This window comes from Fringilla coelebs (assembly GCF_963513975.1).
Source record: "Fringilla coelebs genome assembly, chromosome: 22".
In the NCBI taxonomy this organism is placed as follows: Eukaryota; Metazoa; Chordata; class Aves; order Passeriformes; family Fringillidae; genus Fringilla; species Fringilla coelebs.
Window position 1 is genome coordinate 3,316,328 of NC_140048.1, and position 15,913 is coordinate 3,332,240.

At 45.2% G+C, this 15,913-nt stretch overlaps 1 protein-coding gene across 2 annotated transcripts in view; it reads left to right on the forward strand.

Annotated features, from left to right (window-relative positions):
* The first annotated feature begins 2,487 nt into the window (after positions 1–2,487).
* The window catches only part of TMCO4 (transmembrane and coiled-coil domains 4), a 38,015-nt gene continuing 24,589 nt past the window's right edge, over positions 2,488–15,913 (forward strand). For both annotated transcript variants that reach the window (XM_084220182.1, XM_084220183.1), the window contains exons 1-5: positions 2,488–2,565; positions 5,291–5,475; positions 5,870–6,044; positions 9,897–9,924; positions 11,787–11,919. In XM_084220182.1, the coding sequence (XP_084076308.1) occupies positions 5,297–5,475; positions 5,870–6,044; positions 9,897–9,924; positions 11,787–11,919 (515 nt within the window). In that variant the 5' untranslated portion in view covers positions 2,488–2,565; positions 5,291–5,296. The remainder of the gene's footprint in view (positions 2,566–5,290; positions 5,476–5,869; positions 6,045–9,896; positions 9,925–11,786; positions 11,920–15,913) is intronic.

Sequence of the window (15,913 nt, forward strand, 5' to 3'; positions counted from 1 at the left end):
GCCAAGGTGCACGCCGAGCACACCAGTGAGTTTTGGACTTAAAAACAATCTCTCAGAGAATAAATTCAACAGTTGGCTGAGCTGGCTCAATACCAATGCACACTGTTGTTAAATTTCATTACTGCAAACAAAATGAACTATTTATATGATGATATTTATGTGTTTTCACACTTTTCTTTTTTTTTTGTAATTGTGTTGGTTTGCTTTTGCCATTTTGTTCATGTCTGTGTCCCCTCCTGATCAGCCCTGCGGGATGTTATCTGAACACCTGGGATGTCCTGCAAAACCCCAGGGTTGCTGTTCCCACTCTGAAAGCATGGACACCTTTCCTTGGGGACAGAGTGGGAAATAAGGCTGCTAAATCAGGGAGTGGGTGTTTGGAAGAGAGTTTTTTTAACCCAGATGATCACCTCAATCCCTGGCAGGGATGTCGGTTGATGTCATTTGAAGTTACACGTAAAATTGGAGAGGAAGAGGCAAAATCAACACTCCTGATCTTGGTTTGTGGCTTGCAAAGGGCAAGGCTCAAAAACCTCATGACCCTCCAAATTCCCCACATTATTTAGCACTGAAATAGTTCCTCTCACCTGAATTCCTTTATCTGGCAACCTGCAGGACCTCTCTTCTTGCCCCCTTTACATTGCCCTTGAAGATGCTCACAGAGGTAAACAGAAATCCACTGACTGCTGCGCCACACACATGTGATATTTTTAAATGGAATGTCACCATTAAATTTAAATAATATGAATTGCTCATTGACTTCTTTGTTTCAATTCCTCATTGACAATTCATGTCAAAACAATTTCAAATCTCATTATTGACAGGAATTGCAGCTGAGAAAGCATATTAGGGATTCTGCAGAGCTGAGCTGGTGAGTAAAGCAAAGCAGTAATGTGTTGGAGTGTTCCTTCATTTAAAGAAATACTTAGTTGCTAAGAAAATACTCTGAAACCCAGCTAAAATTAAACTAAAGGGAAAAAAATAGATTTCTCTAGTTAAACTGCACGTTTAACAGTGTCAAGGATCTCAGGAGACCTTGGATCAGGTAAATATTTGTGTTTGATAAGAATGGAAACTGATGTCCTGCAGTTGTTCAGTATATAAATACACAGAGTGTCTCACAGCAGATAAAACAGGTTGGACTTAGAGGGTAGGAGCTCTTGTGCAGCTGAAGTCTTGGAAAACACAGGTTTATTTTCTGCCAGGAATGGGAGCCTTCAGGGGATATAAATCCTTTGGATTTTCTCATCTCTTTGGACAGCATCAGGCTTACTGCAGAATACATATGACATTTGCTAATAACCAACCAGAAAAATAGCTTTCCACCTGGGAAAAAAGGCAGGTAGTTTTAAACCCAAATACTGTATTATTCCAAATATAAAGACTGGACCAGATATTTAGCTGTACTGAAAATAATTTTAGAAACACTGGGCAAGTCTTAAAGCTCACAGAGAATATTCTTGTTGGGTGACTGGTACTGTAAAGGTCTGCAACAAATGAATTAATATTGGCCTGAACAGGTCACTCACAAGGGATCCTGCAAGCAAATGTATGTTTTCAGCACATGGGTGTGAAGAAATGAAAACAGAACGAATATGACCAGTGAAATCTCTTATTATGCTTCACCCTACCCTTACAAAAGAATTGTTTTATTACACTACTTTCTACAGAGCCAAAAAAAACTGGTCAACAGGAAAAAGGGCAGCATACAGAAGTGTGATTTCCAGGGCGAGACTGGCCCTCTGAAAGAATCCTTATGGATCCACAGAGTTACAGTGCAGCACCTTCCAAGTTTTCCTTCAGCAGCTCCACTGAAATGTTTTTCAGCCTGAGAGCCACTAACACCCAGGTGATTCAGAGTTCACCGATGCTGGTGGCAGTCATGAGGCTCTGGAACCTGCTATCTTTTGAACACATTCCCATCTGACAAGATAATTAGGCTCAATAAACATGCAAGACTATGAAGGGGCAAGTAAGTTTATAGAGAAAAGGCTAATGGCATTATATTCCTATTCCAAAATGTAAAGGATTTACTTGCACTCAAGTGTAATTCATGCTGCTCATTTTGTTAAGAAAGTTTCAGCTCTGAAGTCCAATGCCCTTACCTTACCTGGCTAGCTCCTGATTTCGGATAGTGACTGGGTAATACACTGTGGCCTGAGAGAGAGGGAATTATAATGAGAAATGGGGCTAGGCAGCATCCCCTCAGCCCTCGCCATGCCCTCAGGTGATCCCGGGGTCGGCTCGCTTGGTTGGAGCATGGTACTGACAACCCCGAGATGGTGGGTTTGATCCCTTCTGCGGGCCATTCCCTTCAGCAGTTGGACTTTATGGTCACGGCGGGTCCCTTCCAGTTCAGAGTATTCCGCGATCCCCTCAGCGCCCTCCACGCCCTCAGCCCAGCGCGGCTCCCGCCCTCCACGCACTCGGCCAGCGCCGGCGGGCAGGCCGGGCCGGGCCGGGCCGGGCAGGAAGGGGCGGGCGCTGGCGGCGGTAGTCGGTGCTCGGTTCCCGGTTCGCGGTGCTCGGTTCCCGGTGCTCGCTACACGGCCGGGCCGGCGGCAGGTCGGGGCCGGGCGGGTGGGAGAGGGGCTGGGCGGGGGCAGCGCCGCGGGCTGAGGGGCGAGCGGGCGGGGCCGTCCCGTCCCTTCAGGCCGCTCCCTTGCTCTGGCCGCTGCTTCCCTCCCCTCAGCGTAGCCAGAAGCGCCGCATTCCGTAAATAAGCGCTTGTGTTGGATGGGCAGAGGCTTCAGGCGTGAAGGACTTGTGGTAAACGTGAACACGGGCCGCTGTGGCGGTGTCCGCCCTCGCAGCTTCCCCAGCTGAGGTGCTGCCTTCACGCTTCTCCATGTGCTGTTCCCTCTCCGCAGCTTTGCTCACTTCACTGTGAGGACATCGCTTCTCAGCCGCTGCTGTGCTAGCCTTAGGATTAACTGAATTTAACACGCTCATTTTTCCAACTGCTGTAGCTTTGGGCTTTCCCGTGTCCCTGCCCCCTCGGGCTTTTATCCCTGTGGCCCATCCATAACGCATTTATGTGTTCTTGCATCAAGACAGAACTGAATTAACGGCATTCCATGTTTATACCTCGTATCTACAGATTAAAAGCAGAGGCTGTGGTGTTCCCAGCACCTCTGGAGCCATGTGCAGATCCCCAAAAAATCTCTTTTGCCCAAATGTTTCCACGGTCACAGCGTTGTGTGTGATGTGTAACCACAGCTGGGCTGTGCAGTCTCCAGCATGCCTTACAAGGAAATCTTTGGCCAACCCCATCTGAATAATTACCTACAACCGCTCCTCTGAAGTTAATGAGATGCCTCATTAACTTTGGGAGGTTGTGGAGATGATGGTTTGGTTGCCTTTGTCACAGTTTAGTACAAACACGATGCCAGCCTATCTCTATTTCCTCCTTCAGCTGCAGGGAACACGTGTATCGTACAGCTTTAGATCCCCAAAGGAATTGTCTTTCTGCTTTCCAAACAGGATTGTGTTATTTGCTGTATAAAATACATCATTTCTCAAGAAAACAAAGGGTTTTGTCTGAAAAATGAGATCTGGAAGTGATAAAAAAATTCTCTTTCAAGTGACAGTTCAGATTATGGCAATGCTGTTGATTGCTGAACTACATTGTTTGAGGCAGGGATCAGAATTCCAGTTCCGTGAGACTTAAAAACTTTTGGAATCTTGGATTTGTGGCAAAACTTCTTGCCCCATGTTTTCTTTAGTAAATTACACACTGCCTATTTTTTTACGCTGTATGTCTGAAAATTCCAAGCCAGTTTATTCCTACATGTTTATAAGGAAAAAGATACCTGTGTAGAGGGAAGTACAGTGATCTGAGCATCTTCAGAGCAATGCCTTCCAGAAACTTTCTCTGGTATTTTAGCTTCTCAGCACACTGAATTATTTGTTGCATGCCAGGAGCCACCACGGTGTTGCTCCATTATTGCTCCATATTTTATGTTATTAGGAAATTAGGTTAAACAGTTGTACTGCTCATGGATCTTTTTTAGCTGCTTCACTTTTCATATGAGCCCAAGCTAAGAAATCAATAAATCTGTCAGGGAAGGGTTGTTTTTTTAAATATATGGGAGTGCTGTCTCCCACAATGTGTTCAGAGGTAAGCAGACATGACAAATAATTGTAAAATTATTGAAACTTTAGCATTAGATTATTCCTGGGAAAATTGGTTTGGAAGTCTGGATGTTTAGGGTTTCTGAGTGGGAGGGCAGGACAGACACCTTTCTTAAAGGACCATGACAGATGGCATGCAGATAATAAATTCTCTTTCAAAAGAGCAACTCCTGTTGAAGTTTTTTCTTTTAGGGCTCTAAAATGATCCATAAATGGTCTGCATCCCCTGGGAGTCACTTCTAGTGTCATGGGCTCCTAATTTCTATTTAGCCAGGGTGTGGAAGAAAGGAAACATTTTAATTTGAACTATAAAATGAAATGGGTGATTTAGGCCCCTTAGAAACTGATTGATCTTAAGGTCATCAGTAGAAATTCCAGGTGATGGAAGTGAGCCCTGGAACAGGTTGTTATGCAGATTGAATTGAAATGAGGTAGCTGTTGTCATCTCTGCCTGAGGTCTCAGTTTGCTGCTGGCACCATCAGGGGAGCAGTTGGAAGCCCATCACTTGGAAGTGTGCACATCTACACTAAAAAATAATATCTTGGCCCAGCTCATGGTCTGTGTGGTACAGGGGTCTTATTTTTAGGGAAAGAGCAGTGGTAGATTGTATAAGGGAGGAATATTACAAGCAAAGCACAGCAATGACCATGGGACACATCACAATCCTTCTCAGAGGCTGCAGCTGGACTCAGCTTTCCTAATGGTGTCAGCAGAACAAACAGGAGCAATTTGGGCTGAGGATGAGAGAGGAAAATTATTTCCCAGGCAGATGTACTGGTCCCTACACCAGGGGCAGAACTTTTATTTTCATGTTATTTTTGCATTAAATGTGGGACTGATAGGCCTGAACGGAGCCCAACCCTTTTACATCCCAAAGGGAACTTGTCCTTGTGCAGGTGGAAATATTTATTGTCAGCTAATTTTGTGCAAAGCATTTGAGAATTGGTGAACTGTTCATCTGTGTCCTGTTCCTGTGTCTTCTTTGGTCACAGCAGTGTGTTGGGAGCAACAGACAGGCTGGACCTGGTCAGACTCGATTTAATTCCGGTTGTAAGTGTGGCAGTGAAAACAAAAGGCAATTTGTCTCCTCACTTCCTGGTTTCCAACTGTTTATTGTTGGTTTTTTCTGCTGCTTTTTCCTCCTTGAACTTGCAGGTGAAAATGGCTGCGGAGGAGAAGTGCAAAGGCTGGGCTTCGAAACAGCAGAAGGAGGCTGAGCACGGCGGGGAGAGGGAGCCGGGTGCGCTCCTGGGCCGGCAGCTGCCTGAAGCCGGGAGGTTCGCGTACGCGGCGCTCTGCGGGATATCCCTCGCCTGGCTGTTCCCTGAAAACGAGCAAAGGTACGAGTGGAGCCAGGCTCGGGCAGGCCAGGTGGAGTTTGGGTGGTGGCTCAGCCAGAGCTGGTATCAGACTCTGCGGGGTCCTCTGAAGCTGGGGGAGTGGAAGATCCTTTTTCTCTTGCACCTGTAAGGCTTTTACAATTCAGCACAAAACACATCTGTTAACACTGCAGACATCAAAGCATGTACTGAAGCAAGCTTTTGTCCCACTCAGATTATTTCCTTGTTTATTTAGCCCGTTTGTTTAGCAATTCACCTTCTGATTCCTGATGCTTTGATTTTTGTGTGAACCAATGTTTAAAACCAAGGACTGTTCAAAGCTTCCAAAAATACCCAGTTGTAGAGCCTTGAAATATCCAATTGTGAAGCCTTAACTGCTTCTGTTGCCTTACAGCTCCTTCAGGACAGAATTCATCAAGGGCTTTGTGAAGTGGCTGAACCTGCCTGATGCTGTCTTGCCTGCCATGACAGCCTTTGCTGATGGCTTAGGAGGTGAGGGCACAGAAACTTTCACTGAAATTTTGCTGAAGGATCCCATATTGAAAGAAAATCCACTTCTTATTACTCAGGTAAGTCCATGTGCTCCCCTTGCCCTTGTTTGCTTTGCAAAAAGCTTTGTCATATCTGTCTGTTTGCAGCTGAAGTGCTGTTTGTGCAGTCTGGGAAATGAAATCAATATTTCTGATAGGCATTTATTTATAAGCAGCTGTGGGGGGACTGGCAGTCTATCCATAAAGACCTCATGGAAATGATGAACATGAAGCATGGTCACTGTCTGCTGTGTCTTTGATGGTTTCACTCTACAGAACAGAGAACTGACGAAGTTTTTGCTTTGTGTTACTGCAGTGGTCTCCATTTATACACATGTTGTACAGATTTTAGTGACACCCTGAACACAGTAGACACGATTCTCACTTGTTTGAAAGCTCCTTCACTATATATGTATCACAAACCACCTCCACACACATGCTCCAAGGAGCACAATTTCCAAAGTCTTTTTCCCAGAGTACATTTTGACCAGAAGGAAATTATTGTGACTTTATTTTCTTTCACTGAGGAAGTGAAACTGGGACTGCTCCATAATGTTCTGCTGTAAAAGCTGGTAGAAAGATAAAAGAGGTGAAGCATTTTGGCAGCGTTTGCTTTTGCTGGGGAAGATCTTTGCTAATCCAACCTCATGTTATGCCATGCAGGGTGAAGAGAGCATTAAGCTGCTGCTGGTGCCATACAGAACATAGGCGCTGTCACCCTGAGCCAGACGTACACCCAGTGCTCTGATATTGACTGATTAAGGGCTATCACTCACTCACCTTGAGCAATGGCCTGGCAGAACAGCAGATGTGAGAACTCGGCTGTATTAGGGGAGATAAGAGAGCAGTGAACTTCTCTGGTCACCTTGACCGGCTCCCATTTCCTCAGCCAGCCTTTTCTCTCTCCTGTCAGTCCATGAAATGCCTCAGAGGATCTGCTCCTGGTCCAAATGTTCCAGTGCCCAAAGTCCTACAATAGTACAAGGACAGCAACAGAGATCTTAATAATTTAGAGCAGATCTTCTAAACGTGGCTCTTTGGATGCTGTTTCCTCAAATTCAATACATCCACACTCATTCTTTCTGCCTTGATGTGCTTCCTGTATTGTTTCCCTCATTCTCTCTGCCTCCGGATGGATTCTCTGCATTGAGGCAGGTTTTCCTGTGCTGTTGCTGAGTTATTAAGGATGAAATTTAGCTTGTGCTTGCTCTGAGTTTATGCTGCATGAGGGCTCCATGTGCTTGTACAAACGTGGCTCTGGATCAGTGGGAGCACATGTGATTTTGCCCTGACAGGAAACTGAGGATATCCCCTGGATTTTGGTGGAATAGAGAAACCATGGAAAACTTTGATCAGTTGAAAGCAAAGATGAGGAATAACTATCAGTTTAATGCCACAGCAGCAATCTCTTACACAGTTATCTACATGTGGGCAAGATGATTGATTTTGTCAGAGGAGAGGCAGAGTGAAAGACTTCAGTAGTGCAAGGCAGCAGACCTGTGTCTGGGAAAAAACCCTGGTGTGTGGCAAACATCAACGATAAGCTGAGATCAGCTTTTTCCTTCTTACCTGGAAATAAACAAGCTACGGGACAGAGCTTTATGAATTATTGATCTTTTGCTTTATGGTTCTAGTGTTCCTTTGTATTCAGCTGCTGATGATGCAATATTTACTGTTTATTAAGTATCTGCTTTAATTGCTCGGCGTGTTCAGTGGCAGGGCCTTGCTGGCACTAATGCTGCATTTTTTGAAAGCTCTTCATGTCAAAGGAGCTGAAGAGATGATCCATGAAGTCAGGAGATTAGATGTGAGCTCTCCATTGATTCAGTGAACATCTGAGGATTATGGATTGTTATCTTTGTGTCTTTTGTGTCATTGCAGATGACTAGCACGCAGGCAGATGGTGGTAACTGAATCCTTTAAAGACAGTAGTCATAGCAGGCTATGGGTGTGGTATGGGAAGGCAATGTAATAAAAGGGGTGTAGAAGCTGTGATAGGTGATTAGACTTTGAAAATTCTTATTATGAATTTCTCTCAATATACTTGGAATGCCCATTTTCCAGTGGTTTCCTACCTACATTCAGTGTAATGTGGATTTGGGGCTCTCTGTTGTTAAGGAAATGGGGTTTGAACTTGCATCAACTCAGAAAAAGCTGGCAAAGAATAAAGACTCCCTTCTTTTGTAAGGCTTCTCAGTCCTATGGGTGGTTGTCTTGTCATGGAGTTTTCATAGAGATTCAAAACACTGACTTCACAGTAAGGCTGCAATATAACAACTGCTGCTTAGGGAGGAAAACAAACCAGTTGTGAACTAATCTAATCACTGCTGGTCGGATTCCAGCTGCCTGCATGTGCAGAACGTGCACAGCCTAAACTGCAGCCTAAATTTGAATGTGCTAACTGGCACGGATGCCATAAAAACAGTTGTTGCAGTTTATCAACTGTTTACTTACGTGCCTCCCCGACCTTTTGAAAGGCACGTGTGTGCATGCTTAGCCAGATTTATTTGGGGTGGTTTGCTACGAGGTGCCACAGGTGATACTGGGCAGACAGGACAGGACCTGAGTCACAGCCCTGGCTCCCTGAGCCTCGCTCAGGGAGAGTTTATTGCCCACAAACCATCACCTCTTCCAGAGGGTGCTTATGGCAGGCCATGGAAAATTGTGGCAACAAGGTCACAAGCTTCACCTTATGCTAGACTCGAGGCCCTTTGCTTGGTCAGCTTTTTGCTCAAGGCTCCCAGCCCTGCACCTTCTGCTGGCCTTTGACACCTGTGTGCCAACCCTTCCCCACCAAGAGGAGGTGATGGTGCCCACATAGTTGATCCCTGGGCACTCCCAGTACTCAGGCTTTGGGAAACCAGTAACATCCCTCCCTCTGTACTGGTGCCTCCAATTCCCACACCCCACAAGCCAGCCTGGGGAGCAGTCTGCAGTTTGTCTTCTTCTGGTTAGTTCAGGATGGTTTGTTCTGCATTCTCCACTCCTCATGTGTAGGATTCTCAGGTTAGAGACATTTTTACTATACAAACTGTGCTTGGGAGCTTACAGGACTAATAATCATAAACTCTTTGGCAGCCTCCTACATCTTTGGCTGCATTTCTTGTGTTCCCAGAGGGCTGAAAGGATTCTGTGTAAAATTCAGCTGTGCTGTATTTGTGTGTAGGAGAGGGAAGCAGCTCAACTGAGCTGGTGCTTAATGTAGTCACATAAAGAGCTTAGAATTTGTCCAGTGGCAATAAAAGAGGAGAACACAGTTGTAAAAACACTGGCCTCTTTTTCATGGATTTATCCATAGAAACCATCTATTGAATTGATTTGTTTTTCCATTTTTTTATGGTAAAGAGCCAACACAGGAGTCAAGTCCCTCAATCTTGACAGATGGCCATAAATTCTGAGTTTTTTAAGCCAGTTAATCCAAAAGAACTTCATGCCAGTTCAGCCTTACTGCCTAAAGCTGTGAATTCCCAGAATGCCAAAGAAAATAAGGGCCATTAGAGGAACATTCAAACATGTTGGTAGTGTTGCATATGTGACTGTAGGGAGTAGAAAGCATTAGCGTGGGAGGATTAGAGCCCTGCTCCTCCAAACTTTGAAGTCTGGTGTGAGATCAGGGTCATAACAAAATAACAAAAAATGTGGGATGCCTTAGCATATACCAGGCATTATCTGCTTCTGTCCAGCCCTTTGTACTGGCCATCAGAGAATTTTGGACTGGTTTTGCTCTGTGCTGCCTCACTGAATTGTAACTTTCTGCTTCCCTCTTATGAACTGAGCTGCTGCAGTAATTTCAGTCAGTGTGAAGGGTTTTATGCCTCCGTTTTTATCCCTCCAGACCTACATCATCAATTTAAAATTGAATATTCTTTTTTTTTTTTTTCTTCTCTTTAGGACCTTTTATCATTCTCTCTTCAAGATGGTAAGTTAACTTTTTCTTTGTAAAAATAATATAGTTGAGTTTACATCTGATACTTTGAAATGCTCAAAAAGATACTATCCTATTTCATCTCAGCTTCCTCTCTGGCAAAAACTTCACACTCCAAAAACTGCACACCCTGCATCCCCTTTAGGAAAAACAACTCTTCTTTTAGGAATGGTTAATAATACCCACTGAAAATTGAGCAGCTCTTCACCTCCTTACCTTCACACACCATACATTGCCAAACAGATGTAAATGGTGATGGAGTGGGGTGGTTCTTGTCCAGTGTTGCCAGGGAATGAGGTGATCTCTTCCTTTAGGAAGGCAGTAAAGCTGTTATGAAAATCTCAGCCTAAAATATTTTCTGCTGGTTGCCTAAAAGAAAAAAAAAATATCAGGGTATAAATTCCAGAGTGTCCTGTGAAGCCCATTATAAAGAAATGTGATTTTTCTCATATATTATATTACACATAAAACAATTCTCTGGCTTGCAATCCATTACATGGATTAGTCTGATAAAATTAATTAAATAAAGGCTGTCTGCTGAACAGAATGTTCATTTCTAAAAGAAGCCTGGATTCTATCACTACTTGCATTTTTTAAATCTCTGTGTTTTAACATGCTCTCACAGGAAAGAACTCACTGGTTGCTGATAGCCTGTTGCACCGCAGAACAAAACAAGTTTTTGCTCTTGCTTTATTTTTAATGGAAAATTGACAAGACAGTTATTGCAAAACTGCTTATTTTGTGAAGCTGGAATTTAGGAGAAATCTCTTTCCAAGCCTTGCTGCCTTCCCACCAGTCTGGGGAGGAAGGAGCCCAGCAGTGTCAGCAGACAGAAAAAAGAAGGGGACTCGTTCCACCTGCCTGGACTTGCAGGACGTGCCACATTTCGGGAAGCAGTGAAGATAAATCCTGTCCTCATTTCTCAACTACGCACAAACCTGATCCAGAGTGTCATTTAAGGCTGCAGAATTAGTTTGGTATCTTGGTAATGATGGTAATAAATAAACAATCTTAATAGATTGCCCAATGCCATATTTGATCTACGTGCAGCGGGTATCACTAACATTCTTTGTAATTGAGTCTTCACCCTCCTTGAGAAAAACGATTGTGTTTTTCATCCCAGAGTGCACCAAGAACCCTTTATTAAAACCAAACATCAGGAAGTAGCAGATGCTGCTGAGAGAAACACATTTAAAAAGCAAGAGTTGGCACAAAGGATTTAAAATCTATTACATTTAAGATGTTTTTTCTTCTAAGATGTCTTTTCTTAAAGAACACCTGCTTACAATACCAGGAGTATTCAGTTCTGTTGTCTGAGTGCACTGTCCACTCCTGCATCTCCAGCAGGGAGTGTAAAAGCAAACATTTGTCCGTGGTGCTGCTGGGGGAGCTAGTGTGTAGCTTTACACTCCTGAGTGCCTCTTGCTGCCACCAAAGGAGAAGATAAAGCTTTTGCATGGAGGTGCATTTTTACAAACTGCCACCTTCCTGCAGTGGTGCAGTTGAGGTGGGTTGTGCCCAGTTACCCACACAGACATGATTGATATTTCCAGTTAGCAGTGGTCCTGCTGCAGCATTTCTCTGTTGGAAAGTTGCCAGCAGGCCTCTACCACAGAGGATGGAGACCAAAGGATCTGAGATCCTTTTCCTGCCAAAGAGGCCATACCTGGTGTGGTGACTATGTTTGCAGGGAAGAAGGATTTTCCATTTATCAGTTTCTTCTCATGTTCCTGGAAGAAAAAGAGGGCCTGGAGGAAGGAGCTGCTCTGTGACACATTCCTTGAGTACTCTGCTCCTTAACTAAACTGTGTCATCAGACTGATCAGACTGATTTCCTGGGCTTTTCTCTCTTCAAGGATCCTATGATGCTCGAGCCAGGGTGTTGATCTGCCGTGTCAGCTGGCTGCTGAGAATTCCCTTGGAAGATCTGGAAGTCCTGGAGGAATCTCTGCTTGAGAGCCTGAAGGAACAAAAAGAGGAAGAGTCAGAGTAAGAACATTTGGGTTGATATGGGATCAAAAAACACTGCCAGTGCTCAAAAACTTAGCGGTAATTACTTGTGCCTAAGTCCAGTCTCTGATTGTTCCCCACATGGCTCTTACTGTAATCATTTATGGCTTGATTAGGGTTGCAGAGCCGTCACAGCACTGACAAGAAGAAAAGCTCAGCATTCTTAAAATCAGAACTGAGACCTGGCTTTGCATACTGGTAAGGGCTGTTCTGGTCTGGGCTGCCTCCTTTGCTCTTTCCAGTTGCTTCTCAGAGACTGTAGGTTTTGCATAAATGCATCACAAAGATCTTATTGTCTCTTGGCCCAATATCCTTGAGACAGAGCTGCCTCTTGCAGAATGAAGTTCCTACAGATAATCAGGATTAGATCCTCAGCTGTTCATTGTCTCTGGATCTGTCTTTAAGCATCTTTAAGATACAGCTGGATAACTCCCATTGAAGGGAGATTTCTGAGGACAACAGGCTGAATCTTCAGATATGTAGAGACCTGCCTCATAATTCTATGTTATTAACATAGGATTATTTCTTGGTATCTATAAGAAATGTAGTATCTTTATATTCCTCTCATCAGGCAGGAATTGTGTGACAGTTTAGCAATATTTAAGGCAGTGAGCATGTCTGTAGTGGACTCTCAAGGGAAATATTTTCATCTGTCAACTCAGCAAATGGGTTATGAGATTACCCTGAATGCTAATAAAGTCTTTAATCAACACCCTTGCCATGGTTCAGCGCAGATATTTACCATGGGGTCCAGCATGTGATGGGTATCTTCCAGTAACAGCTGTGTTTAAATAATGCTTAACTTTATAGCACACTGTAAAAAGGGAAAGTCAGAATAATCTCAAAGATCGTGGACTTCTAAACATTTGTGCAGGAGCAAGGGTTGGTATTAATGGGAACTGTTTTGCTGTAGTTTGTGAAAGCAAACTCAATGCTGGGCCTTTAAGCTGTGTCTGATAACAGTGGAAGAACAATGTGGATTTCAAACCCTGCTGCCAGCCCAGTGGGCTTCCTCTGTGTCTGCTGTGGGATTCCTAGCTTGTCCTTTGTCCAAATTGCAGCAATGGGAGTAAATCTCTGTTGGATAAAAAGCAAAGAAAAATCCTTATGGTGAGAGCAGCCCAAGACCACAGTGTGAACACTCTGTTGCTGTGCTTAAACGAGGCTAAGATTTGTGGGGAACTGATGACCCTTTCTTTGGTTTGAAATCAGGAGTCAATGGGGAAAGGAAGCAAAATATAAACCTGTCACCACCTTGACCTCGCAGATTTTGGGGCTGGGAATACCATTATGTGCTTGGGATGCTTCCAGCTTTGACCAGCAAGAGGTTTTGGAACAGAAATAACCAACCAGGGCTTTGGCAGCTCCTGCACAGGTGTTTTTACTGATATTTGTTAACAGGAGGTCTTGCTCCTGCCTTTGCTGCTGTGGATATGCTGGAATGAGGCCCAGAACCTATGAGATTAAATGTACAATATTCTAAAGAATAATGTTCAAACTACTTAAACCACATTAGCTGCACCAAATGGTGAGTCCTGCAGGTGAGAACCTTTCTTTTGTACACAGTTTTGTAAGAAACTGGAAAACATCGCAACATTCCCTTGCTGATGTGTGCTCCTGCACCTTTCCTTATTGGAAAATCACCTGAAATTCCCCATAACAATCTCTCTGAATATAATTTGTGGTTCAGGCAAGAAGTTGCACATTTGAGCTCAGTGAGGGTAGAGAAATACCAGAAGCAGCAGTTAATTACCACAGTGGATAAAAGCAACTCTGGTAATCCAGTGATAATGATAATGGAGGAGCCATTAGGAAGCAGCTGCTGGCAGCTCCAGAAGAGAAGCAGTGACAGGCAGAACTTCTCCTTTTATTTACTGCATCAACAGGCAGGATTTAGCTGCCACTCTCTTTCTCCCCACATAACTCAAACTGCTCATTATTCCAACTGACTCTGAGTTAGACCTGTTCCAGCTCTCTTGTCGTTATTGTCAGCCTGAGACACAGTGCAGTGCCTGTAAAAGCTGATGAACCTCATGTAGAACAGAAATTGCTTGGTATTGGCAGCTTAGGTATGAGCAGCCTGGCTGCAGCACTCGTATAAAGGACTCCAGGAGCAATTTTATCCAAAGCCAAGCATTCAGACTGGTGACTAAGGCACAAAGTAGAGCATTTGGAAAGGATGAGAGGAAATGGCCTCAGGCTGCGCCAGAGGAGGTTCAGGCTAAATCAGGAGGAATTTCTTCATGGAAAGGGCTTTCAGGCATTGGAAGGGGCTTCTCTGGAGGTGTCCAAGGAACAACTGGACATGGCACTCAGTGCTCTGGGCTGGGTGACAGGGTGGGCATTGGGTACAGCTTGGACTTGATGGTCCTGGAGATCTTTTCCAACATCAGTGATTCCATGATTCTCTGATAGCCAGATCCTGCCTTGTCTGTGGGGCTGTAGAAGTAGCTGTGGCTGTGCAGAAATTGGAGAGGTGTTGCTCTCAGTACCTGGCAAAATAATGGAGCAATTTATACTGAGTGTCACCAAGTAGCATGTAGAGGATGGCCAGGGTATCAGACCTAGCCAGCAGGGGTTTAGGAGGGGTAGGTCGTGTTTGACCAACCTGGTCTCCTTTTATGACCAGGTGACCCTCCTGGTGGATGCAGGAAAGGCTGTGGATGTTGTGTACCTGGCCTTCATTGAGGCCTTTGGCACTGTGTCCCACAGCACACTCCTGGAAAAGCTGCAGCCCCTGGCTTGGACAGGAGCACTCTGTGCTGGGTTCAGAGCTGGCTGGATGGCCAGCCCTGAGAGGGGTGGGGATGGTGCTGCATCCAGCTGGCAGCCAGGCACCAGGGGTGTCCCTCAGGGCTCTGTGCTGGGGCCAGCCCTGTTCAATGTTTTTATTGATGACATGGATGAGGGGATTGAGTCTTTCATTAGTGTATCTGCAGATGACACTGAGCTGGGAGCATGTGTCCATCTGTTGGAGGGCAGGAGGCCTCTGCAGGGAGACCTGGAACAGTTGGGCTGAGTCTAACAGGATGAAGTTTAATAAATCCAAGTGCCCAGTCCTGCATTTTGGCCACAATAACCCCCTGCAGCATTATAGGCTGGAGATTGTGTGGCTGGACGGTGCCCAGGCACAAAGGGACCTGGGGGTGCTGGTTGACAGCAGACTGAACATGAGCCAGCAGTGTGCCCTGGTGGCCAAGAACACCAACAGCATCCTGGCCTGGATCAGGAGTGGTGTGACCAGCAGGAGCAGGGAGCTCATTCTGTACTTGGCACTGGTGAGGCCACACCTGAGCACTGTGTCCAGTTCTGGGCCCTCAGTTTGGGAAGGATTTGAGACGCTGGAGCGCGTCCAGAGGAGGCAACGAGGCTGGAGAGGGGCTGGGAACACAAACCAGTGAGGAACCCCTGAGGGAGCTGGGGGTGTTCAGCCTGGAGAAAAGGAGACTCAGGGGTGCCCTCATCACTCTCTACAACTTCCTGAAAGGTGGTTGTAGTCAGGTGGGGGTCGGTCTCCTTCTCCAGGCAGCACTGACAGAACCAGAGGACACAGTCTCAAGGTGCTTCAGAGAAATACAGGCTGGATATTAGGAAAAAGTTTTTCATGCAAAGAGTGATAAAGCTGTGTAACCTGACTTCAGAATGGTCTGCCTGGGGAGGTGGTGGAGTCACCATCCCTGCATGTGTTTAGAAAAAGACTGGACGTGGCACTGGGTGCCATGGTTTAGTTAAGGTGTTGGGGCTGGGTTGGACTCCATGACCTTGGAGGTCTCTTCCAACCTGGGCATTCTGTGATTATCTCTGCAGACACCATGTTTGGAGCTGCATAAGGTAATGAGCAATGGTTTTTTGGAGGGGTTCTGTGGAGACAAAGTCTCCATGACTTGCAGGTCCATAGGAGTTCTGCCAGTGAGTGCAGTGATTCAGGGATTTCACCCACTGGGCTCCATTCCCCTCCTGCTGTGCCTCACAA